We start from the raw sequence: 27,015 nt of genomic DNA, 5'->3' as shown, positions 1-27,015 counted from the left end.
AGTCACCTAAGCACACCTGAGGCAGGTGCCTGGAGGGAGGATGTGCCCCTTTATCTCCGGAGCTGAAGGAGTTCAGCTCTCATTTATACAGCAAATTGTTTTGCTCAGACTCTCAGAAAGCAATTCTAATGGAAAAGTCAGAGTTAAAAACCAGCCACCCATTTTCCTCCTGTCTTGCCTTAGCCTGGGTTCTTCCTTATTTCCACCTCAAGGATTTAAAAATACAGCTCAAATAAAGTCAGACCCTCTCCCAAAAGCAAGGGATTCAAGAGACAACTCACGCAAGTTCACCCAATGGGCCTTTTCCTGGATCCTAGCACTGAGTCTGGATCTGAGGTGTGGTCCCGGGTGAGCTTCTTTGAAATCCTGCCGCACTACGTCAAGTAATATTAATGGAAGAAACATTCAGACCTATGAAGAATTTTTGTGAGTTTATTTGAGCCAAACTATTGACAATTCCCAGGAAGAAGAATCTCAACATATTGAGACAATGCTCTGGAGAATGGCAATTTTGCATTTTGTTTCATATATTACAATCGAAGGAGGAGACATAAGTGGGTTACATGAACTCCACTGGTGATGGGAGGCGGGAGAAAGCAAAGGGGGGAAACCTCTGGGATTGGGTAAAAAGTAAAGTGATAGACACACACTTCTTTACTTAGGTGGGTACGGGATAGTGAACAGTCAACAATTAACTCAGTAAAATGAGGGGATTTGTGGTCTCTGCAGAGTGGTGTCTGTGCTTTGACGGGTCCAGGAAAAGGAAAGTTACTTTGACATTCCAATTATATGTTATCGCAGATGCAAAAAGACAACAGGCTCAGTGAAGGTAAAGGTTGACCTTTGTCAGGGAGGATACTGGCCTAGGAGGTGACCACCCACCATAAACTGCTTTTAGTTAAAGTTTAATTTCAGACCATCCTTTGTGGTGACTTCAGGTCTCTGAGTTTGCAAGACCTCCATGCAGGCCTCCCCTGAGCTGGTCAGATGTGTCCCGCTTTGTACACACAGGCAACCAGACAGGGTGAGGTGTGACGATACTGAGCAGATGGCTCCTCACCTCTGCACTCTGCACTACATAAGCACCCCGCCTGGGACCTATGGAGGAAGAATGTCCAGCCTATAGAAATGTCTTATAAGAGTTTGAGCAAAATTGTGAGGATGTGCTCAGAAGTAAAATCACAAAGGATTGAGGAAATGCTCTGCAAAATGGCAGTTTGCAGCTTATTTTATACTAAAGGCCCAGTGCACGAATTTGTGCATGGGTGGGGTCCCTCGGCCTGGCCAGCGATCAAGGCCTATGGCAGGGGTGGGGAGGGGGGTGGCGCCAGGGGTAGTGGCAGGGGCCGAGGGAGGTTGGCTGTGGGAGCTCACTGACCACCAGGGGGCAGCTCCTGGGTTGAGCGTCTGTCCCCTGGTGGTCAGTGCACCTCATAGCGACTGGTCAACTGGTCGTTCTGGTAGTTGGGTCCTAGCGGTCCCTTAGGCTTTTACATATATAGATAGATGTGAGAATCAAAGGAGAAAGTGTAGGGAGGATTACATGAAACCCTCCATTGCCGGTAAATAAAGGGGCAGGAGAAAGCAAACTGGGGAAACTTAAGGACTGGTGAAAAGCGAAATGAGGAGGCACATTCTTCTTTCGCATGGGCGGGTAAGAATAGTGACCATCTACCGCCCAAAGAGACAGTGTGTGGGGACGAATAAGGGGGCGGGGGGGGGGGGCATGTGTTGCTGAGCTCTGGAGCCTGCAGTTGTGCCTTCAGGGACCCGGAAAATGACTCTCCTCTCAAAGGTGGGTTACCCGAGATGCACAGGCTGTGGAGGGCTCACTGAGGGTAAAGACTGACCTTCCTCAAGGAAGGTACAGTAGGACCTGAGGACCTACTCTGACCTGCTTAGTTAGAAACTTATGTTCAGAGCCTCTGGCCTCCATCCCCGGAACCAGACCCGCCCAAGCGCCGGCTTCCTGCCGGCTTCCTTCCGGGTGGGCGCAGGCTCGGCCTCGTCTCCGCTTCCGGCTTCCGGCGGGCGTGCGCGCTTCCGGCGTCATGGCGACCTGAGCCCGGCGGCGCGCGGCGGGCCCCTCCCTGCGGAGCGGCTGGCGGCGGCGGCGATGTGACCCGCGGGCGGCCTGCTGCCGGGCGTCGCGTCAGCTCCGTGTCGCCCTCAGCCCGCGCGGATGGCGGCGTCCGGCTGCGCGTGGGGCGCCGAGCCGCCGCGGTTCCTGGAGGCCTTCGGGCGGCTGTGGCAGGTGCAGAGCCGCCTGGGCAGCGGGTCGTCTTTGACGTTGGAGCACGGTTCTGCTGCGGCACCCCCGGGTCGCCCCCCGGGGCGCTCAAGCAGTTCCTTTCCGCCCGGCGCCCTCCGGGGGCCCCCCGCCTTCGGCCGCCCAAGTACGGCTTTCCGCAAGGAGCGCGCGGCCCCTGGAGCAGCTGCAGGGCCACCGGAACATCGGTAATGGCGCGCCCCGGTGCGCGGGCTGCGGCCTCTGGGCGGGGCGCAGAGGTCCCTTCCCTGGGCCGGCGGCCGCGCCTGGGCCGGACCGCCCTGTGTTGCGCGGGAAGTTTTCAGCCCTTGCATGGCGGGGACAACGGGAAACGCTGCGGGGACTGGGGACGTCCCTGCTGACGTCGTAGATGCCCCTCGGCCCGTATTTAGTCCGCGTGGGAACAGTGACGCCGTGTTCCGTGGCCCCTGTGCAAGCGTGAGCGTGCACACTGTGTGCTTTTAGCCTGTGGTTCAGACACTCCGAGTGGGAGGCCTGCACCGATTACTGGTGGTCGATCGGCCTGTGAAAACGGCCCTGGTCGTCCCTTCCCCCGAAGCCTGCGAGGGTTAGGGCTTCGCCTAATGTCTACTTCCTGGTGAGCATCGTTTGAAGACTGGCCTTTTTTATATTACCTTTTTGGAGAAGAATTTAGCATTAGTGTGTGTGTTTAAGGCTGCATCTTGTCCATGCCCATGGTCTTTAAGAGTGGATTTTTTTTTGCAGTTTGTGCAAGCCTAAGGACTTGTCGAATCTGAAAGATGAGGTGACAATGTCATCTTTAAAAGTCTCTTCTTTTAATATTTAGGTAATAGAGTGCTATTTTGAATCAAGAGCCAATCTTCAAATTTTGTTTTTTCACATTGCGACATTCATCTTAAGAGTAGTACTTCATATTTGGATTTTTACTTAATTTTTTTTTATTTTTTACTTTCGATCATTTTTGCTTGGTACCTTCAGTATTCACTGAGTGCTTAGTGAAATACAACTTGAATTATTGTGCCACATTTAATATCTTTGAATAGTAATCAGCTGCTGAAAGTAGTATCATCTTATTTTATTAAAATAACCCAATTACCCAAAAAATCTCATTACAGTAGAAGCTTCCTTGCCAGAGTCTGATTTTTAAAGTATTACAACTTGTTTCTTTTCGTAGTAACTTTGTATGGAGTCTTTACAATCCATTTCTCTCCAAACGTGCCGTCTCGCTGCCTGCTGCTGGAGCTCCTGGACGTCAGTGTCTCGGAGCTGCTCTTATACTCCAGTCACCAGGGCTGTTCCATGTGGATGATACAGCACTGTGCCAGAGACGTGCTGGAGGCCCTGGCTTTCCTTCATCGTGAGGGTTATGTCCATGCAGACCTCAAACCACGTAACATACTGTGGAGCGCAGAGAACGAATGTTTTAAACTCATTGACTTTGGACTTAGCTTCAAAGAAGGCAATCAAGTAAGAAATATGTTCTGTCCCCCCTACCCCCATTAGAGTCTAAGCTAAATGTCTTTAAATAGCAGAAGTGGTTTAGTAGAGGCTTAAGAGATAATTTCTAACTTCAGTGATGAAATTCCTGGGGGTGAAGCAAATACAAAAATTTTCATTGCCTGCATGGAAGAAAGGCCATGTGTTTGGGTCAGGTCGGGGGAACTAGTGTTAGGAGTAATTCACCTGTAAAATGCTTTTTTCTTCTTTGAGCATTTGGTTACTTGCTCAATTATTGGTGTGTGCAGTGTTGGGCTCCTGGGAAAACACGTGTGTGGGTTCTGGCAAACTCCCCATTCATCTTGGTTTGTCAGCTCTTTGCAGTGTCTTTATTTATTAGCAGTGTCTAGCGGGCAGGAGAGTCTGCAGAAACCAGGAGCTGTCTGGAAAGTATGCAGCTTGCCACCTGTGAACTGAAGAATTAGGGTAGCCAAGGACTGATTGTTTTGCATTCACAGTGGTACAGGTGGGTGGGTGGATGGAAAGTGAGCAGTTTTTTACTGGTTGTAATGTTTACTCTTCTTTAGGATGTGAAGTATATTCAGACAGACGGGTATCGGGCTCCAGAAGCAGAACTTCAGAATTGCATGGCCCAGGCGGGCTTGCAGAGCGACACAGAGTGCACCTCGGCCGTTGACCTGTGGAGCCTCGGCATCATTTTACTGGAAATGTTCTCAGGAATGAAACTGAAACACACCATCAGATCTCAGGAATGGAAGGTAGCCAGCGCCAGTGCTTTGCTCAGGGTCCCTTGTCCCAGTTTCAGACTCTGAGGCTTATAGTGATTCTTGGTGAGGACTCTGCCTCACGCCCCCCATCCCCCACTTCCTGCACGGTGGCTTCTGACAGCTGCTCCTCCTCCCACAGCTGCAGGCGCTGCTAAGCATCGTGCTCACTGTGCCTGGGCTCAGGCCTGGTGTGGAGTCTCTTCCTGAAGAAGCAAAAGGGATTTCTTTTGTTTAGTAACTTAGTTATACTGCTTTTAAAGTAATACAGCAGTATGTTATCAGTTAAATGCTATTCTTTACATTATGTTTACAGTTAATGCAGTTGAAGTATTTTAGTGCCCAGCCTCATTGAATTCTGACAACTCTGTGAGGATGGTCAGAGGGATATTGGTTACTCTGTTCAAATGAACCAGAGACTCAGATGTGGAAAACCACTGGCTCTGGGTCATATGACTGTCCTCCCACCTCGGGCTCTGCCCGCCGTCCTGCACACCTTCCTCCTCGTCTGCCATGTGCACTTTCCTGGTAATGTGACTGCTGCTTACAACATGGTTTCTGTGGGAACAGGGACTGAGTTCCAAACCTCTGACACAGGAGTGAATTTTCTGTGTGTTCACAAGTTAAGAATTAACCTCAATATGTCTTCAAACACATTCTGGGGCTTTAATGTTGTGATGATGTTAGTATCCTTCAGGCTAGAGGTTTGGTAAATAGTACAATGTTTAGGAATTACTGGTTTTGATATTAAACATCTGATACAGAGTGTGTGGTTGTTGGGCCGTTAGGAGTAGCAGCTCTTGGAAGGAATGTTTTAATCATCAAAAACATGCTGCCAGGCGAGTAAAGCCAGCACCACTCTTTGTCATTGGTGCTCCCCGCAGCCGGGAAGCCAGGTACCTTCCCTGGTGTCAGTGCAGGTCAGTCCTCCCAGGGCTTCCACTGTCTAAGCCTTTGGACTGGTTCTGCTTGGGCCAGAGCTGATCAGAACTGGGCCCCAGTCAGGCATTTTGTGGTGAAATTTGGAGGCATGATGTGTACTTAATGGAATCCCCAGTATTCACCTCCTGGATAAAAATATCTTTACATATTTCATCACTTTCTCTGGAGGCAAAATTGCCAAGTGAGTGTGAGCGTAGGCTCTGAAGTCATGCGATAAGGTTCAGATCTTGCCTCTAGATCTTACTAAGCTAGTTATTTAGGTTCACGAAACCATGGTTTACTTTCTGTAAAACGAGGATAATCCTGTTAATAAATGGCTAATATGCAAATCGACCGAATGGCGGAACAGCCGGTCGCTATTACGTGCACTGAACACCAGGGGGCAGATGCTCAACGCAGGAGCTGCCCCCTGGTGGTCAGTACACTCCTACAGGGGGAGCGCCGTTCAGCCAGAAGGCGGTGGCAGGAGCCTCTCCTGCCTCCACGGCAGCGCTAAGGATGTCCGACTAAGCCATCAGTCAGGCATCCCCCGAGGGCTCCCGGACTGCGAGAGGGCGCAGGCCAGGCTGAGGGGAAGAACACCACCACCGCTCCCCACCCCCGTACACGAATTTTGTGCACTGGGCCTCTAGTCCTATATAATAAAAGCCTAATATGCTAGGTGTCCGACAGTTCGACCAGTCGCTATGATGTGCACTGACCACCAGGGGTAGACACTCTGGTAGGTTAGCTTGCTGCTGGGGACTGGGCAAGATGGGCCAGACACGTCCTGGAGCCCTCCTGTGGTCCCTCCCCAGACCTGATTGTGCACCAGTGGGGTCCCTTGGCCTGGCCTGTGCCCTCTCACAATCTGGGACCCTTTGGGGGATGTCGGAGAGTCGGTTTTGGCCTGATCCCTGCAGGCCAGGCATATGTCTCTAGAGTAGTGGTTCTCAACCTTCCTAATGCCGTGACCCTTTAATACAGTTCCTCATGTGGTGACCCCCAATTTCATTGTTACAAATTGAACATCATTAAAGCATAGTGATTAATCACAAAAACAATATGTAATTATATATGTGTTTTCCGATGGTCTTAGGCGACCCCTGTGAAAGGGTTGTTTGACCCCCAAAGGGTCGCGACCCACAGGTTGAGAACCGCTGCTCTAGAGTATTGGGCTTAAAAAAGAAATGCCTAGTTCTTAACATGTGTGTGCCTGTGGGACATTTAGAAACTTTAGTGAACATGATGCTGTCAGGTCTTTTTACTCATGTACATACTTCCACGGTACTCGGAAGAAATAGTACGTCCCACAAGGGTTTAGAGCAGTGGTTCTCAACCTTCTGGCCCTTTAAATACAGTTCCTCATGTTGTGACCCAACCATAAAATCATTTTCGTTGCTACTTCATAACTGTAATGTTGCTACTGTTATGAATCGTCATGTAAATATCTGATATGCAGGATGGTCTTAGGCAACCCCTGTGAAAGGGTCGTTCGACCGCCAAAGGGGTTGCGACCCACAGGTTGAGAACCACTGATTTAGAGTGTGAATAATATAACAAATGCAGTTTTTAATTCGTGCCTTATTCTCCTGGATAATTTATTTTATTTCTATCTGAAACCAACTGCAGACTCATCACTGAGACACGGGCTCACCCAGCACAACTGCATTTTCTCACTTCACGTTGAGCTGCATTCTCATGTGGTTACTTTGGTGTTTGTTTGCTTACTCACCCATCAGTGGGTGTTGGTAGCAGGCCAGCTGCTGAAGCTAGGACACAAATGATTCTGCACAAAATCTCTTAAGGTCGGGAGTTCGAGGAAGAGGGGTTTTCTGTTGCATTGGACTTAGCAGCTAGTGCCTGGTACTTCAGGAAATACTGACTGGATTAAATAACCAAAGAAAGACTCTTCTCCCTCGTTTTAGGCAAACAGTTCTGCTATCGTCGATCACATATTTGCCAGGAAAGCAGTGGTGAATGCTGCAATCCCAGCCTATCACCTGAGAGACCTTATCAAAAGGTGCGTCACTTTTACTTCAACTTTGCTATTCACTGAAGAAATTTACTTATTTCTGGTTTGCTTGATCATGTAGTGTGCCGCGCTCAGCACGGCCAGGGGTGAACCTGAGGGGGGGCAGTGAAGGATTAAAGAAGACAGACAAGAGAATAAAGCTGGGCTGGGTGGGACGCTGCTCTCAGATGGAGAGACAGCGCCACAGCCTGCAAGCCGAGTCTTTATTTTATAGCCAGATTCCACGAGGCAAAGTAAGGGCCTGGTCAAGATGTTTACAATGTTCTCGCGGGTTTCGAATCTACTCAATTACATGCACCTGAACTCTATCAAGCTTTGTTCTGGCAGCACGTGCTGCACCTCCCACAGCCAGGTACCTCCCTTAGCCACCTGGGACCACAGGTTCGGACCATAAGGTCAAGCTTACAACTATAGCCTTTGGCTGTAATTGTGCTGGGAGGACTTTGCCCTCCAAGCTGGGACTTGCATGTGGCTTTGCCACGAGGGGACTGTGCCCTCTCATTAGTCCGAGGCTTGAACCTGTCCAAACACTGTAGCCGCTCTCCACAATGCAGAGGTTATTCTCCCTTAGAAATAAAACCTACTTGAAACCTGTACAGGCCAGCTTCCTATGAGAAACATAAGTGGTCAAGTCTTTTACTAAACTTATTTTCAGAGGGACATTCTTTTGTTCAAGAGGAGTCCTAGGGAGCAGGCCTTTCTGGCAGCGGAAACGGGTGATGGGCCGTGTGTCTTTGGCCTCTTGTAGCCCTGGCTGTTCTATGTACTTAAAGAGTCTTTATAAACTTAATGACTAAGTTTGTTGTGGACTACCAAAAGAGGGTTCAAGTGAGGTCATTATGTATTATACTTTAAATATTACCATTGAAAACTGTGGGGACAGAACAGTGTTTCTGATTCCTAAGTAGATCCAATCACAATAGATATATTAAAATAAGAAATAACGTGTATTATCAAATAGTTGATTTTTCACAGTTCTAGCATTTATGGTCCAGAAATTAATAAAATAGTATGCTGCAAAAGGGTGGGTCTCTTGATCAAGTCATAGTATTATTGTTTGGAATATTGATCCTATAAATCTTCCAATTAGGTGTTTGTGGTTTTTGTTTGTTTTATAGGAACTGGAGGTCTGCCCTTCAGCCAGTTTCCCCCAGTGGTAATTTCTTCCATACCTGTCATGCAGGGTCAGACCAGAAATGGATGTTATAATCCATGGACTTACTTCCATTGTACCAGCTTTTCTTGTGAGACGAATTACGTTTAAATAGCAGTTAGTAGGTTAGTATCTGATGTCCGACATCACATGTTGCATTTTATCTTGAAAAGAAGCAGTGTAATGCCCTAGCCAGTTTGGCTCAGTGAATAGAATGTTGGCCTGCAGACTGAAGGGTCCCAGGTTCGATTCCCATCAAGGGCCTGGGTTGTGGGCTTGATCCCCAGTAGGGAGCATGCAGGAAGCAGCCAATCTCTGATTCTCTCTCATCATTGATGTTTCTCTCTCTCCCTCTCCCTTTCTCTCTGAAATCAATAATATATATTGACTTATGTATGTATGTATATATATATATAAGTAGTGTAAGATTATAGTATAATGGATTCTGTACAGATGAAACTGATATTCTATTGTACGCCAACTATAATTTTTTTAAATGGGAAAAATTATATAATGGATTCTTGCTTGTAAGTCAGATCATCTAAGTTCTAGTATTGACTGCAATTTTTTAAATTATACAGCTGATACTAAATTTGGAAGCTACAGAAAATTGTGACGAGGAAAATAAAATTGTACGCCCTCTCTAGTGTTAGCAGTCGGTGCGTTTCTTCTCGGCGTGTTTCTTCTCGGTGTTTTCTTGCGTACGTGGTTATGTGCCCAGGCGTGTTATTTGAACTTCTCTGTGGAATTACACAGACACTGAGAACAAATGTGCAGCCCAGTGGGTCCCTCGGAATCCCTTTGTCCACCGTTTAGGTCAAGAAACAGCTTTGAGGTCGCTCGCAAGTCCCAGGTCTCCGTCCAAGCCTCTTCCTCTTCCCCAAAGTAACCACTGCCCTGACTTCACGCTAATTACCTCCTCGGTTCATTGCCGTTAATAACCCAAGTGTGCATCCTTAGACACTATGGCTTAGAGTTCTTCTAAAAAGCAGGCCCTTTAAAATCTGTCTGACTCTAAAAAGTCTGTTTCTACCTCCTACCCCCTCCCGTGTTTCTGTTGAACAGCTTGGGCTGTTGACTCAGCGCAGTTGCCCCCATCTGAACTTTGCAGGTTGTGTTATGTGGTGTAGTTTAGCACAGTTCTCTGTTTATTTCTTGTAAATTGGTGGTTGTATCTAGAGGGTTTGAATTTTCAAGTAGTTTTTGGCGGGACTGTAGATGGCACGGTGCTCTTTCACAGGGAGGCACCTGGTCACTGTCAGTTCCCATTGTCTAGATCTTTGGTAGGGGGTGTTCTCATTCTGTCATCTGTCCTTCCCATGGTTAACCAAACAACAGGGAAATGCTTGATTCTCTCTCTCGTTTTCGTAATGTGGCAATGCCCTGTCATCCTCCAAAGGGATCATGCCTTCTTTGGAACTTAAAAGTATCATTATGAACGAGTGACGTGTATTGGCAGTCTTCTCATCGGAGCTGTGTCCTGGCTGCGGGACGGAGCCTCTGCAGGCGGGCTCAGGCGGACCTCGTCATCCTGTTCTGACAACTTCCTTGCTGTGACAGGCTGTTCCCAGTCACCTCTTACATGTCCTGCCCAGACCTGGAAGTAGCCATTTCTCCAGGAAGCCTGGTTTCTTTTAGTAGGGAGTGGTACTTTAAAATCACAGTCTGGGTATTAGATATACTCATTGGTACTGGATGGCGTTGTGTCTAGGCCTTTTAAGGGGACAGACGCAGGACAACCAATAATGTCTTCTGTTTTCCTTCTCTATCTCCTTTCTTCTGTGTCAGCAGTTGTGGCTCTAAGCACAGAGGGGATGCAGAATTAGAATGTTTCTTACCCACTCATTCGCTTTGTGTACGAATGGAATCGCTACAACAGCCTCAGCACAAGGACGGCCATTATCTCGGAGCGGTGGCTGAAAGCGCTCTGTGTGCTGGGCTTTCCCGTCCTCCCCCATTTGAGTAGCACTTGTATCTGCACCAGCAGGTCCCATGGCCGCTGCGTCCTGTCCTCTCTGCTCTGACAATCAAGTTGCTCTATATTGTTGTCATTGCTACCAAGTTGCTCAAATTTGACAACATTCAGAAACCACCTCACTACTACCCTTTTTAATTGTATTATTCAATCTGTTTAGCTTTCCTTTCACTTAACGTTATAAAGTGTGGATCACTTTCTCATGTATTTATTAACCTAAACAAAAACATTTTAAGTTGAAATATATTGTGCCCTAGGTTTGTATGATGATTTATTGAACCATTTGATTATAAATGGCATCTCCGTTTTCACATAGAGGAAGGATTCAGTGGTCACTCTCAGGGGATCAGGGCTGCGATGCACTAGTTTTGTCGTCAGTGTTTGCATTTCCAGGAGACTGATGATGCTCTGTGTTTCAGCATGCTGCACGAGGACCCGGGCCGGAGGGCGCCCGCCGACGTGGCTCTGTGCAGCCCCTTCTTCAGCATTCCTTTTGGTACGTTGTGCATGGCTCTGTTCCTTTCTGGGTTGTTGGAACTAATGTATATTTCCAAGCTCCCCTGCCTGGTGTTCATCCATGTATTTGGGGAGCTTACATCTGACAATGTCATAACAAACCCCAACAGCCCCTCACATCGAAGACCTGGTGATGCTCCCCACCCCGGTGCTGAGGCTGCTCAATGTGCTGGACGGTGACTACCTCGAGAGCGAGGAGGGGTACGAAGGTCAGTGCTACCTTAGCTGGCTGTTCACGTCTTTCTTAACAGGTCTGCCGGGGACCTCTCGCCCCAAGATTCTCAGCGCTTCCTCGTCTATACAGTGAGGATGTTGAATTCTGTGATCGCTAAAATGCTCTCACTTTTTTGATTCCTGCTATAGAGTGTGTCCCCCAGAGTTCCTGTGGCAAAGCCCTCGTCCGCAGTGTGATAGTATTTGGAATTGGAGCCAGTTCTGGTAAATCTGAGGCAGGTGACATGCAGAAGGCAGAGCTGCACTTGAGCCTGTCAGGACTTGGCTGAGGCTGGGGGTGAGGAGCAGCCAGAGACCTGGCTGAGGGCAGGTGTGGCGTGGTAGAGAGCGGCCGGTTGTTTGGTGTGACTGCACCATAGGGTATTTGTTGGGGAGCAGTCAGTGCTGTGTTGAAGGACTTGAATTTTATCCCAGAGGTCGCAGCCTTGGAACATAAGCTTGCACAGAGCTCTGGGTCAGGCCCAGAGCACTCCCTGTTCATTGTTGAACGAGGCAGGAGCCATTACAGGTGTCAAGGAGGAGGCACTCAGACGTACACTTCCCTACAAGCATCCTGGAAGCACGGTCGTGAGTGGGCTACCCAGAGCCAGACTCAAAATGTCATTTTCTTTGTGGAGAGTCAAACCAGTGCAGGCAGGGCTACCTTAACCACCCTGTTTCCTGGAAAGTGTAAATCATTTGACAACGCTGGGCTTTGCATAGTTATCTGACAAATGAAACAAAGATGATTTATTTGAACCTGTGACGGTTGTTAGTACCTGTAGCCTCGACTTTTCAGGACATCTCATCTGAAAGGACGGCCGAGCCCTCAGCTTTGCTTTAGTCAGGCCCTTAGGGTGCAGTGGTTCTGTCTCCTGGTAATTTTCATCTTTACAAAACTCCGGCGTGGCTCTCTTGGGTAAACCTCAGGTAAACGACACCTGCTCTTTGCTATTTCACTATGCAACCCTTTCTTTATGCTCCTAAATGCACCGAGTGTTTTAAATGTTGTTTGAATGTAGACACTGAGTCTTAGTGTTTAAGAGTCTCTCATGAATGCCTTTGTTTTGATTAGAAGGTCTTCATTAGATGACATGAAATGAGGTTTAGGTGAGTTTGCTTAGTTATCGTGTGTGGGAATAGTCTTGTTGTCTTGGTGGGGTTGGGTAAGGAAGTGAGATTCAGATCTTCCTGTTTAGACCAAAATAAATTCTCAATCAAGTGAAGATTAAAATATTAAAAAACAAAACATAAGACAAAGTAAAGGAAGGAATAGAACAGGACTGGAAGGAAAAGGAGGGAGGGAAGGAAGACAGGTGGGAATAAAAGAAAAAAAGTTAACTTAAAAGTCATGGGAGATTTTTAAAAATAATATTCCTGGAGCAGGAAAGGCCTCTTACAAGTTCATCACAAAACTCAGAAACAGTAAAATGGTAATGCAACAAATTTTACCCTGAGAAAGATTAAGACAAGTAACAATCTAAGAAAAAACAGACACAGCTCTTATCAGAGACAGAGGCCCTGTTAACCCACCCGGGAGGCAGTGGGCGAAGGACACGGACGGTCCCCAGGAAAGGGTGTGCCAGAGTCTCTCCCGTGGATTTTGTTCTCGTTTATTGAAATGCTCATTAGAACCCACTGTGATGTCCGGACCGGTCTGTTCACAGTGGGAACAGCCTTGATGACCCTCTGTGGGGTCAGCACGGAGGTCACTGCAGAGAGGACTATGAAATGTGATGCTAACAGAATCGATTCAGACCACGTGACCTAGCAGTTCCATTTCTAGGAAGGCAACTTAGAAATACACAAATGAAATGAGACCTGTGCCGGCTTAACTATTATAGATTGTTTAAATGTTGTTTGAACGTAGATATTAATCTGCTTTTGAGCGGTAGGAGGCATATTTAGAGACTTGATCAACCATTCAGAGGGTGAAATATCACACAGCCACAAAAACAAACAAGAAATTCATATAAGGATTTTGAAAGATCTTAAAGATTCAGTGTTAAGAAAGGGCAAGACTGGAATTTTTCACTTAAAAACATCATATTTGCTTGTAGGAGCTTATGTTTATGGAAGAGATGATCATGCTTGTTGACTTCAGGGAGGGGCCGGAATGGAAGCTGGGAAGGAGGAGGAGGACTGCTACTTTCAGATTTTGGATTTTGAATCATTCGGATGTATTAGCTATTCAAAGTGTTAAAATACAAAAAGAAAACTTTTAAATATATGAATTTATATTACACTTAAGCTTAATTTTCAAAGCTATAGAGAGCGATCTCATGACTTAAATATGGATTCCTGAGTTCTTTGATGATGTACCTTTTTTGAATAATGGATCTTGTTGTTAATTACATTGAGTGGGGCTGTGTTTGGACACACAGATGCTGTGGAAGACGTGCGGGAGGAGTGCCAGAAGTATGGGCCGGTGGTGTCGCTGCTGGTTCCCAAGGAGAGCCCTGGCCGGGGACAGGTGAGAGGCGCTCTCCTCACTCGTCAGTGCGAGACGACTGCAGTCCGCTCCATGGGGTTTCAGTTCTGCAGAAAATGTAGACAAAAACGTTGCTGGAGGTTATGAAGTTTTCATTATGGAGGCTTTGTTTTCTGTACTTTTTCATTTTTCCCCAAAGTTCTATAACAGGGGTCCTCAAACTTTTTAAACAGGGGGCCAGTTCACTGTCCCTCAGACCGTTGGAGGGCCGGACTATAGTTTAAAAAAAAACTAGTCGGCTGCTAAGCAACAGGCAGCGGCGGCAAAAACACCTGACGGGCCGGATAAATGTTTTCGGCGGGCCGCATGTGGCCGGCGGGCCGTAGTTTGAGGACCCCTGTTCTATAATATGCATACATTTATCAGTTAGTATTTGTTTTTTAAAAAGCATTAATCTTCTTTTGAGCCATTGAAAATGGTGACACCAACAGAATCATGTGCAACTCTGACTCAGGTTCAGTACAAAAATATTTTGGCCCAATTTTGTTCTAATTGAGTAGAGTTAGAAAACCATTTAGGTTATGTTCTGATTATAACAGAATTACCAGCCATCTGAGTTCCAGTCTTTGTGGCACTTCTTAGTTGTTTTTTTATCTATAAAATGTATGGGCTAAACCTGGGATCACAGAGTTTTCTTTAGAAACTGTGATTTTAAATTAAATTATATGGCAAAGAAGATAGGAGAAGTCTTCCTTCTGTCTGTAGTATTTTTATTTTCTGGAAAACTGAATATTGTTTTACCATCTCAGTTTCCCAGCCTGTACACCTTTGAAACATGCTCTGGAAAGTTCCTGCTGGGCCTGCCTAGTGCACGGGGGGCTGTCTAGTGCACGGGGGCTGTCTAGTGCACGGGGGCCGTCTAGTGCACGGGGGCTGTTTTGGACACTGAGCTATCTCAGTGGGTGTGGAGGAGTCAGACTGGGAAAGAGCTCGGGGTGGAGGGCGCTGGCAGGTGTGAGGGTCAGTGCGCCCTCAGAGTGGGAGTGGGGAGAGCAGGTGAGATCACAGAGGTGTGGGTTGGCAGGCTGAGGAGGGCGGCTGAAGGTTTTGAATTGAGGACCAGTGTGGTCCAGACCTGACCCGGGAAGCAGGAGGAGCGTTCAGGTGGGTGTCCTCACCAAGGTGACAGGAAGGAGGAGTCTCCTGCGAGAGGACACGCGCGCTGAGACGCTTCCCTGGAGTTTCCGTGGGAGGAGTGACAGTCACTCGCTAGCCTGGAGCCCCAGGTCTTAGCTCCTTTCGGGTTTTGAGAATGTTTGTGATCCGGTCCCTCATCCCCTGACCTGGTTCAGCACAGAGGAGCCTGTCCCCCAGACGGACAGCCTCACAGGCGCTGCAGCCCTCTCCGCTGGGACCACACACCCGGTACAAGGACAGGCCAGGAGCACCTCAACCAGGTAAAGCCACTGCCACCTTAGTACACGCTTCTGTGGTCATGTGGAGCCAGCCTGTCCCTGGACTTGGGAGCACTTCCGGGTTGTAATGGTGTGAACTGTACACCCACTTTATTTCTGCCATCAGTTCCGTGCCAGAGAGAAGGCTTTGTGCCAGAATAGGGTCAAGCACCCAAACAAGTTTTCCAAGTCAGGATTTTGAGTCCTCCATCCTACACCCTCTTCAGGTTTTTATGAACCACACAGTTCCTTCATCTGACACGATTCCAGCACGCAGTCACCAGACATCTCGCACGGCAGTGCCGGGGTCCTTGACCTCCATCCTCATTTATTTTTTAATTAAAAAACAATCCTCCTCTGAGGATATGTTTGTTTTTTTAATTATTTTTAGAGGGAGGGAGGGAGGGAGTGGGGAAGGAGGGAAGGAGAGAGAGAGAGAGAGAGAGAGAAAGAAACAGTGATGTGAGATGAAACATTGATCGGCTGCCTCCTGAATGCACTCTGACCAGAGATTAAACCCGTAACCTTTTGGTGTATAGAATAACGCTCCAACGAACTGAGCCACCTGACCAGGGCTCTTTCTTTCTTTCTTTCTTTCTTTTTTTAAAATACGTTTTTATTGATTTCAGAGAGAGGAAGGGAGAGGGAGAAAGAGAGAGAAACATCAATGTGAGAGAATCATCGATTGGCTGCCTCCTGCACGCCCCCTTGCTGGGAATTGAGCCTGCAACCTGGGCATGGGCCCTGACCGGGAATTGAACTGTGACCCCCTGGTTCATAGGTCGATGCTCTACCACTGAGCCACACTGGCCAGGCTCTATCTTGATTTTTTATTCCTACTGACTCTCAGGCCACCTCTCCCTTCCTCCTGACAGTCACTTTGAAGGTGATGTGTGCACCACCCAGGCAGTTCCTGCCGATACTTCCAGTTATTCCAGTCTATGCCCTTGCTCATGGGGCAGCATTGACACCTTCTATGTTCTCGTTCTGACCATGGGGGAAGGAAGCAGGGGGGGGCTGTGGGACAGTGTTTATAAGTCCACAGTAGTGGACAGTGATGTCCTCTGCCTTCACATGCACTCATCACTCACCCAGAGCAGCTTCGAGTCCTGCAGGCTGTGTGCGTGCTCAGTGCCTGCTCAGGTGGCCGCTTCTCCACTGTGTTGAACTGACCTTTCCTGTGCACAGATGTGTTTAGGTGCCGAATACTTACACTGGCACAGGTGCCTGCAGTGCCCACACAGTCCCCGCCGTGCAGGCTGCAGCCCATGCCATCCAGGTGTGCGGAAGGGCCTGTGCTGTTTGCATAGGGAAATCGCTCACAACTCACTTCTCAGCACGTGCCCTCACTAGGCAGAGCAGGACTGTGTTTGGAGTTGCCTCCTCTTTTCGTGCCTGGAGGATGCTACGCCCTGCGGAGGTGACTGCTCCGTCCAGGTGGGAAGGGCTCCTGCGAGATGGAAGTGGCTGCCGCCTGAACTGCTGCGTAGACCTGATTTTAGGAAAAGGTGCAGATGAACGTTGAGAACCTAGAAACTGATTTCCTTGCACTGTCGCTGGCTGCCCTGTGGGAAGTCGGTGCCGCGCCCGTGCTAGTGCGGTGGCTGGTCCTAGTCTCCTGGCGACCGAGGACACGCCGTTTCAGGCGGTTTCTCCTCCCTGGGACTCCGCTTCAGGTCAGACAGCACTTGGGAGCAGTGATGCCGTGTCCTCCTCCAGGCTTAGGTCGGGTCAGATGCCCTGGAAAGGGAGGTGACCTTCCTTCCTGCAGTCCTGGCGTCCACACGTCTTTCCTCTTTCCCCCGACAGTGGCTGCCTCGGGCGTGCTGAGGGCTCTCGGGCCTGCCGCCTGTCTGGCCGTCCTGCACTGCCCAGCACTGCTCTGCGAACGGCACGAGGCTGTATGTCGTCACCCAACTGGTCTTTGTTGGATTTTCTGAATCGACTGAGCTCCAAGGGAGCGTTCTCCGTCTTGCTGCTCAAAAATGTGGTCCACGGGCCGGCAGCATCGGCCTCCCCGGGGCTCCAGTGGCCACATGGGGCCTCAGCAGAAGTGCCCCGAGAGCCTGGTGGGAACGAGGCCATGTGTTCTGTCTCCGCAGGTCTTTGTCGAGTACGCGAATGCTGGGGACTCCAAAGCTGCTCAGAAGCTGCTGACGGGAAGGCTGTTTGACGGGAAGTTTGTCGTGGCTACGTTCTACCCGCTGAGTGCCTACAAGAGGGGGTACCTGTACCAGACCTTGCTTTAATCAGCAGCCTTGGGAGACCTCCTGCGTCTCCGCTTCCACTTTCCGGTTATGATATTCCACCCAAATGCAGGAGCACCCCTTCCCGCGGGGCTGGGGGGACACCTTGTACATTTGTTTCACCTGCTCACGGGCAGCTGTTGCTCAAGCAGTGACTGCACTGCAGACACGGGCCCCGCGCAGGACGGGCCTCTCCCCATCCCGGGAGGGTCCCTGCTGCGTGCAGCCTCGACACTCATTATTGCATGTGATCATGAGTCGGGAGTGACGGGCCGTGCCCAGCGAGCATGGACACGCTGTTGGAGTGGTGATGTCTCCTGCACAGCACTCCTGTGTCGTCCATGTCCTTGGTGGGCTGGGAGCTCCGTGACGTTACCTCCTTGTCCACACTGAGTTACCATCGGTCCAGAAGTCCTGTATGCGAATATTCCTTTAAGGAGCCTGCAGTGAGCCTGGCTACAGGCTTTTAAATTAAGGCTTTTAAGCTGGAAAGCTGATGCTTGATGTTGCACAACCTGATGTCTGGCGTGTGCTCGTGTGAGTGCAGGTGGGGGAGTTAGAGAAAACCTGGGTCGGTCCTTTTCCTGTGAGTCCTGTGAGCTGATCCCGCCCACACCAACCCATTCCCCACACAGCATACCTGTAACGTTCAGGATGTCAGCTTGTTTGAGAGTTGGCCTGTCTGATGGAAGGTAAATGAGAAACATTCCTGAGAGGCTCAGAGCAAGTGAGTCTAGACTGGGTTCCATTGAAATCGCTTAGTTTAGTGGTTGGATCAGAGGGAAAGTTCTGCCCCGAGCGGCTGCCTCATTCCGTCTGCGTTAGACCCGGGTGAGCTCATCTCTGCTGAATCTCGTGATCACTGCTGGCTCCCTCCGAGTGTTCTCCCTGCGTGACGGGAACTGAGTGGTCAAAAAGAACAAGCTCGATGTTCAGTGAAAGCAGAAGAAGAAGCAGTGGGCACAGGGTGGGTGACGGGGGGTCTACTGTCTGCTCCCTCCTTCCCTGGCGGAGCCAGCCCCTCGCCCTCAAGGTCTGGTTTGGAAGTCAGGAAGGTGAGGCCGCCCAGATGGGATTTGGAAGGAAGGAAAACTGCACTGAGGTCGGGGACACGGGGTCACGGGGTCACGGGCTTCCTGTCACTTTACTGCAGATTGTCTGTAAGGGTTTAAACTTAGGGAACCTTTATAAAGCACTGATTATACAAAAAGTAGTCGTGTACAGAGTATGACCTTTTTGTTTCCTTTCCTAAATGAAATTGCTATTTATTTTTTCCTAAGGAATGTTCTTGTGTGTCTTGCCCACTGGAGCTGTGCAGGCCACCGAGAGCCCCGAGCCCCAGCGAAGCTTAAACTTCAGAGGGGAGTTCTGGGACCTGTGCAACAGCGACTGTTCCATAGTTCAGTTACTTAGTCACCAAATGGTCTAGCCTCTTAGTGTGCACTCGGAAGCCCAGTTTTGCGTAGAGGCTGGTGTAGAATCTCAACGGCCGCGGCCTGGTCCCGGGGGAGTCAGCAGGTCAGCACGGCCCTTCAGAGGAGGAACTCTTCCCTGTGCCCTTGCAGAGGCCAGTTAGTGGTTTGATTTCAAACCCTAATCCAAGAGAATGAACCGTATGGTGGGGACCTAAGCGGCCCTGAGACACATGTTTGTGCGGGTGGTAGCTTCCCTGGTGATGAAAAACCTGGTCCTTCTCTACCTGCCGATGAACACAGTACAGGGGGATTCTTTTCGAGGGCAAGCATTCTAGGTGAGCACTGAACCTCGCATTCCCCCGTCCTGACCACCAAAACCCAAGTCCTTAGAATAAATGCTGCAGTGGCTTCTGGCAATGGCTGCCTGTTCCGCACTGCGTCCTACAGCGCTCCTCCGTTCTCGTCTCAGTGCTGTGCATGCAAACGTTTGTGTGGTGTTTAACACACAGAGTGTCATACAGAAGATGCTGGTAGATGATAAGGGAGCTGAGGGAATACTTGGTGAGCCTAAGTACCATTTATTGAATTAAATATTTTATATTAAAGCCACAAAATTGAAAAAAGATGCCTCCTGTGATTTAAATTATTTCCTAGCTCTTAGCCCATTACTACCAAAGACATTTGTATTCTTCTCACAGGATCAGAAATTCAATCTTAGTATCTTCTTAAACCTCAACCAAATATTTTCAAAGATGCCCTTTTCATGATTCATTTAGGGTGAAATATATGCACAGATTTAGATCCTTTGAAATTATTAAAAACCTAGAAATTTTCTTTTTGAAAGGTGAGGGGTCATGTCACTTAACCCCAACCCTTTTGGGAAAATTTGATCTCAGGTAGTTTTTCTTTGCTGAATTAGCATCTGTGCTTCCTTCCTTCTCCTCCCCGCCCACCAGTTTCTTCTTCATTGTTCGTGGTTTCAAGGTGTGTTTTTGCCCAAAGGCCTGTAAATTGGTTCTTCTGTGGTGTTTTGGTTGTTTGGAGAGAGATGTTGAGGTTGGCAGGTAGCACTTTCCCAGCTTCGAAGCGTCTGTAAGAAGCAGCACCAGGCTGCACTCGCCCTTGAAGGAGACGAGAGACTCCTGCAGGGGAGGCTGCCTGTGGGCCTGGTGTCCCCTTGGGCCCGTCCTCCCCGCAGCCCTGAGAGCTCCCTCTGCTGGGCCCTGATCGAACTGCGCCCTACACCTTGGTCCTGGAGCACACTGCCAGCTGCTGGCATGCTGGCTTTCATTCACTGTTGTAAAGGTCCATTGTACTGGGTTTATATTTAACCTTAGAGCAAGTTTATTTTAAGGAATGCTGCCGGAAACATTGCTGCGAGTGGGGGAGACTGCCTGCCTGAGGCGGTTTTCTCTGATTACCCGGCTTTCACCTGCTTGCACTGGCCACCTCTCCTGAAGGCCACAGCCCTCACCTGGCTCAGGGCTTGAGTTTACTGATCAAATGCAGGTCCCTGACACTTTGGCATCAGTTTCTTTTTAGGGCTTATTTTTCACTTACCATTGGTAGGCCCGTCTTACATAATTTCTGCTACCAGTGACACCTGGCAGGGGGACGTTGTTTTTGGTAATTTAATGGAAACCAACACCATCGTAACCGATAGCAGTTATAACAGTTTGTTTCTGGGTGAGAGTGGGGGAGACGCTCAGGAACCGAGGCTGGCATGCTGGGTGCGGCTGCGGCTGTTCGGGGGGCGCAGGTGGGATCACATCGGACTTAGTCTGCAGGTGAGCAGGTGTCAGAGGTTTAAGCAAGTGCCTTGTTTCCTGGAAACACTGACACTCTTTGGGCTGGAAGCTTCCCAGGTGGTGACAATGAATGGCACCCCCGGCTTTTCCTGGAATAACCTTTGGGTGGAGTCACAGTAAAAAGTCCAACATTTCCTTGGTTTACCTTTTCATGTGTGTGTAAACCTATTCATGTTTAACTTCCCCCAATGTTACACTTGCTGGAAAGCCAGAGCCACCTGGTAGCATCTGGTTCTTCCTCGGGTCTAGTTCCATGTCTACACTAGGCTCCCCCAGTCCTGCCCCGCTGGCTCTGACGCAGCTCATGTCGTTCTTGTCCAGGGGCACCTCCAGACCAGCCCGGGGGCATCTTTCCCAAGGTGCTCAGTGACCCCTTCCCCTCCAGAGGGTCGTCTTTCCACGTGAGTGGCGTGCTGGCTTTCTCTGAAGACGAGACACTGCATCTCCCCACAGGGAGCCCGCTGAGCCTCCCATGTCGGGACGAGCGGCACTGCCAGCAGCAAGGGCACAGGGCCCCTCGGTCTCAGCACCAGCCTCCAGAGTGCTTTGCTCGGTTAGGTCAGCTCCCTTCACCTGCCAGGTGCACCCTGTCTGTTAGCTCCTGTTTCATGTTTGACTTGTTTAAATTGCACAATGACCAGTAGGTTCACAACAATGGTGCACAGTTGACAAGTGCTATGAATATTTAAAAAGGCAAAGCAATTTTAACTATTTCTGCTGCAATTTTATAGGAGCAGGTCTGTAAAAAAAAATGTACCTACAAGCCGGAGAGCACTGAGGCTTTTTATTTCGCAGGGGGGCCTCAGGTGACGGGCACAGCCTGTGCTCTCCCACAGGAAGTTTTCGCCATCTCCTGCAGCTCAGCGCTTGGCTGTTCCAGCACTGCTTCTGCGATGACTGACGTTTCAAATTTGCTTTACTTGTGCTTGTTAGAGAGTTGTCATAACCATGACAGATGTGTTTGTGGCACCGTGAATGCTGGCATTCATGGGAAACTTCTGCCTGCGTGGTCCTTCCCACGGGGCCCGGTGGCTGGCACGGCGGGTGTCCTAGCGACACCAGAGCTCCCCGAAGCCACACGTGCTTCATGATGGGGGTTCCAGCCCTTTCACTTCAAGGCAAAGAGCAGCATTCTGTCTTATTTGCCTTATGACCATTAGTCCTCGTGCAGAAAAGAGCTTATTTTGTTAATGAAAATAAGTCACATTCGGAATAAGAAGAAAAACCCAACTGAATTGTTAGTTCTCTTCCTTTTTGGGAAACCTGTGTAAACACTAGAGCTGTTTGTTATCAGAAACACGGATCGTCAGCAAGAGAATTATTTGTAGGCACTTTCGTACCCCAATTTGGATTGTCTTCCGCTGCTAGGTGATCCCCAAATAGTGCGATGTCAGGACGGCAGAGCTGGGCCCCCCCCCCCGCCCCCCTCGGTCTGGTGTGCTCTGCAGCGGTTACGGTGCTGCGTGGGCGCCAGAGCTGCTGTGGGAGAGCAAGGAAGAGAAAGATAAGAGGCAGCAACAGTGATGAGGGCACAACTGCTTCCTGGCTGGTGTCGGTGACCTTCCATGGAGTGTGTGACTGAGAGGTGTCTTTTTTGAGGTCCGGTTTGGGGCCTGTAGCATAGTCCGTTACCTTCCTGCACATTCCTCTATTGTTTACCCAGAAAATTCTTTTACGCGTGTGTGGAAGCAGGTTGACTACCTTGTTCAGTTTGTCCTCATTTTTAAAATAAATATTTGGAGCCCAGCTTTTGTGCGTTCAGTGCACGTCGACGCTCGTGTAGGCCAGGGATAGACTGCCCCGGGGGCGGCCAGTCCCACGCTCCCCTGCAGGTGGGGCCATTGGGAGGGAGCAGTGTTGGTTCATGAGAAAGCTGAGCTGCACGGCTGCACACCTGCTTGCAGGGGCCGAGCGGCCATCCTTCCCGCAGGGCGACGCCCCATTCTGCGCTCTTTCGGGGAAATCTGAGGTACCCTGGCAGTCCTTTATGTGCTCGCCACCGCATGCAGTCAGGTGGGAGGGCTGTGCTCACGGTGTGAGCTCCCTCCGTGGAGTGTGACTGCTGGGCCACAGGCGGACACCCCGAAAGCCTGTGGGTTTGCCCTCGCTGAGAGCTACTGGGAACGGCGTGCTGCTTCCGGGCCGTGGTCTCTGTTCCTGGTGACGTCTTGCCTGTGAGTTGTTTTTCAGGACTGAGTGGGACTGAATGTCTCTGGGATCGGTGCCGAGAAGTGACTTCTCAGATCCCTACATCGATTTCTACTCGAGTCTTAAAACTGTTTTCCTTGCTGAGTAGCAAAGAGCCTTTATTTTCCACTTTCCTACGTACCGGAAGTATGGGCTCTGTGTTGCTGTTGAGTGTATTGTGTGTAGTTTTTGCTGACAACTTTTGTGAACACAAATGCCTTGTTCAGTTTTGTTGTAAACTGACGCACCATGAGATGCACTGTTGACATGCTTTCTGATGTTTGTTTGATAAGGGTGGTAAAATAAAGCTTAAAAATAAAGGAATGGCTTCATTATTTCAACTCTTTCTGTATTTAGTGTAAGTATTCATGTTAGATTCTTTCTTTTTTTTAAATATTCACAAACCCCAGTGGAGTCTCATTACTCATGGATTTTGTATTTTGTATTTTTTTATTTTATTTTTAATATATTTTATTGATTTTTCACAGAGCGGAAGGAGAGGGATAGAGAGTTAGAAACATCAATGAGAGAGGAACATCGGTCAGCTGTCTCCTGCACGCCCCCTACTGGGGATGTGCCCGCAACCAAGGTACATGCCCTTGGCCAGAATCGAACCTGGGACCTTTCATTCCGCAGGCCTATGCTCTATCCACTGAGCCAAACTGGTTAGGGCTCATGTTAGATTCTTACTTTGGACTCTAAAGAGACAGCAAATAGTTTCTGTGAAAGATTATGTGGCCTTAAAGTTAAGAAATTGGTTTTTTAATTCCTTCTCCTGCGTAACATTGTGACTTGAAGAACCGCAGTCCTCGGTCCCTTCGCAGCATGAGCGCCCTGCCCTGCCCCTGCTGAGCAGACGCCAGTTCACACGGGCTTGGGACCTGCAGTTCTCTGTTCTCAGTTCCACAGCAGGTGGGGATGGGCGGGCTGCAGCACAGGGCCACTCACTGCTTCCACGGCGTGTCCCATAGCTGTATGTGCACTTTATAATGTGTAGGATGTTACATATAATGTCCATGTGTGTGCTTCAGTATCTTCATTTACATGTGAAATAGCAATACTGCTCAGATGAGTTCACAGGACAGTGGTCATGGAAGGGTGTGCATTTAAATACGAGCCGAAGGGAATGTGGCTGGAGTGGGAGGACCTGGGAGTCTGGGACAGGGGCTCTGTGCCCTGTGCTGAGATTGATGATGAAGTGGGAGCACTGTTGTGCTCCTGTTGGAAAATACTCAGCAGATGGAAGCAGAGGTCACCGCTGCCAGAGGGAACCTTGAAGAGAGCTCAGTGGCAGACCACGGAGACTGAAGTTGAGTTCTTGCCTTTGGAAGGTGAAGCTCAGGAGGAAGACACTGCATTTCAGGTGGAAACGAGCCATTTAAAAGGTCTTGGGCTCCTTTGATCACCAAGGGGCCCAATCCTGTGCGACTGGCAGTTGGGAGACCAATCTGTCATTGTAGTTATTTTTATTTATTTTTTAAAATATATTTTATTGATTTTTTACAGAGAGGAAGGGAGAGGGATAGAGAGCCAGAAACATCGATGAGAGAGAAACATCGACTCAGCTGCCTCCTGCATCCTCCCCACTGGGTATGCACCCGCAACCCAGGTACATGCCCTTGACTGAAATCGAACCTGGGACCCCTCAGTCCGCAGGCCAACGCTCTATCCACTGAGCCAAACCAGCCAGGGCCCATTGTAGTTATTTTTGTTTAGAAAGGCTAACTGTATGTTAAAACTGTTATAGGAGGTGTTTGGAGAGAAAGGATCAAGCGTGTAAAGGCTGATCTTTAAGAATGAAAGTCAAAGTTCAGTTAAGCAGCGATCGAACAAATTGGAATTGGAGGCGTGTGCTGGCCTGCAGAGCTGAGAGAGGCTTTGGGGCAGGCGGGTGGGAATTCTGCTCCGGGGAGGCTGTGACTGTTGTGGGTGTTCTCCGGGAAGCCTGAATGGAAGCCCACTTCCAGGAGGGATGGGAGGGCCCGGCTGGCAGCAGCACCCGGCACCCGACTCCACCTGGCATCAGCGCCGCCTCACTCACACTTCACCTCTTGCTCCCTCTGCCTGACGAACATAAATCAATGTAAGTTCTTCCTGAGCCATGGAAAGTTGCAGACCCCGGCAGACGTTGGTGGGACTCTCCTGGGAGCAGTGTCCTGTCACCACCTTGTCACAGCCTGGAGTTTGGCACTGACCAGAGCGTCCCAGCACAGACACAGGCGGCTCTTCTCCTTGCCCCGCCCAGCGCCCACGCAGGACTTGTATTTAAAGTATCTGTGAGAATGTGGGTTGCTAGTGTTTTGCAGAACACAGTTTGGGAAAAACGAGCTTAGGTTGTGTATTTAAATGTGTCCCCTTTTGGTCATGTAGCCATTGTGAGCACTTGGTTAAACGGGTTTCCTTAGGGAGCAGTGCTGGCTGCATGTCATCCTGCGTCTGGGTGGCCCCTGGGTAGGGGTGGGGGGAGCCACTCACTGCTTCAGGGTGATCCTGGGAGAAGGAACCCCTGTCACTTGCTAACAATGAACAGACGTAGTAGATTCTTAAAATTTTCCATTTCTAGTTACATCTTTTCCTATAAATTCCATGCTCAATGAAAATTTTCAAAAACAGTATGTTCCCTCCCCTCTCTTTTTATGTCACTGTGGGTGGGGGCGGGAGGGCAGAGGAATGGCATGCTGAAATGTCATACGTTTCAGGGCCTGAACTTAAAGAAACTGTTTTGATGGAATGTCTGACTCTAAGAGGAAAAGGAAGGGCAAGTAGGATCCAAAGAACCATCATAATTGACAGATGTCCTGGTGGTTCTTGAATAAAAAATAAACTTTATTACCTAAAGTTCCGTGACCAATAATGCTTATGAGCACATGCTTGGGAGTGGTGCCAGACGGGTCCCAGGCCGGCGCTGACTCCGTGAGGCGCTGCGCCCGCATGTGCGGCCGAACCAGGAAGTGTCCTGCATCCGGAGCAGAGGCGCTGGCTGTGTCTGGATTCTGCCTGCAGAGCAGGTGTGTGGTCGCCCCAGGCCACTGGCCGTTGGTGAGTATTCCTTGTCATCAATGCTGTCCAGTTTGCATGTGGAGGTCTTGCTAACAGTCCCCAACATTGCTCATTACGTATCATTAGGTTAATTATGATGTTTATAGACCTTAATCGTACCTTGTAATTTTGGAGGTGGGGAGAATTCTGTTTTATGTTTTAGCCAAAAGCAAAGGATCATTTCTACTCCCTCAGAAATAACAAGTCTGATTCCCTTCAGAATCATTTTAGTGTTGTGATCTTATATTTCTGTGTCCTTTCTCATGATCTAAGTGACAGCCATTCCAGCCTGTATGCCCAACACGGGCGAGTATTTCATCCCAGCGGGCCTGTGAGCACCAGAATAACCTGGTGTGGCTCAGTGTGGCTTGGTGGTTGAGCATCGACCTATGAACCAGGAAGTCATGGTGTGATTCAGGTCAGGGCATGTGCCCAGGTTGCGGGCTCGATCCTGGCGGGGGGGGGGGGGGGGGGGGGGCAAGCAGTGGTGGTCAATCAGTGATTCTCTGTAATCATTGGTATTTCTAACTCTCCTCTTCCTACCTCTCTGAAATCAATAGAAACATTCAAAACAAAGAAAAAACCTCACGCCTGGCCGGTTTGGCTCAGGTTCAGCATCACCTATGAACCAGGAGGTTAAAGTTTGATTCCCGGTCAAGGGCATATGCCCAGGTTGTGGGCTCGATCCCCAGTGGGGGGCAGGCAGGAGGCAACTGATCAAAGATTCTCTCGCATCATTGATATTTCTATCTCTCCCCTTTCCCTTCCTCACTCAGAAATCAATAAAACATAAAACAACTCCCAAACTTCCTACTGGATGTTCCACTCCTGCAGACGCCTCAGCCTCGTGCCCACGCCCGGTCTGCTGCCAGCCCTGCGCTGCAGAGGGCAGACGTCTGGCTGGACGGGGCAGCCAGGGCCGCTGGGCAGGAGGGCACAGTTGGGGCGTGCGTGTGTGCCAGGTCTCCCAGGGTGAGAGGATCCGGGAATCGGGAAGCCGCCCGCCCTCGGGTTCTTTCTGAGTCGGATGCTCTGGGCGCACCTGCTGTACTGCTGTCGGTCCCCTTCCTGCGGCTGCTGTTCCTGTGGCCACCGCTCTGCGCCACAGTGAGAGGCGCGGGCCTGCTGCACCCGAAGTTCCAGACGAGG

General features: G+C 49.5%; 1 protein-coding gene across 1 annotated transcript; it reads left to right on the top strand.

The window, feature by feature from the left end:
* Positions 1-2,095: 2,095 nt before the first annotated feature.
* UHMK1 (U2AF homology motif kinase 1) lies at positions 2,096-23,147 on the top strand. The gene is given in 11 exon segments (XM_023745003.1): positions 2,096-2,297; positions 2,300-2,352; positions 2,354-2,425; positions 2,427-2,457; positions 3,426-3,718; positions 4,276-4,467; positions 7,323-7,417; positions 10,977-11,053; positions 11,184-11,282; positions 13,671-13,759; positions 17,274-23,147. Coding segments are annotated over 11 exon segments (1,263 nt in total). The 5' UTR covers positions 2,096-2,182; the 3' UTR covers positions 17,421-23,147.
* Positions 23,148-27,015: the final 3,868 nt, after the last annotated feature.

Source organism: Myotis lucifugus, unplaced genomic scaffold (assembly GCF_000147115.1).
Source record: "Myotis lucifugus unplaced genomic scaffold, Myoluc2.0 scaffold_507, whole genome shotgun sequence".
Taxonomy (NCBI): Eukaryota; Metazoa; Chordata; class Mammalia; order Chiroptera; family Vespertilionidae; genus Myotis; species Myotis lucifugus.
This window is presented reverse-complemented; position numbering and strand designations above follow the sequence as displayed.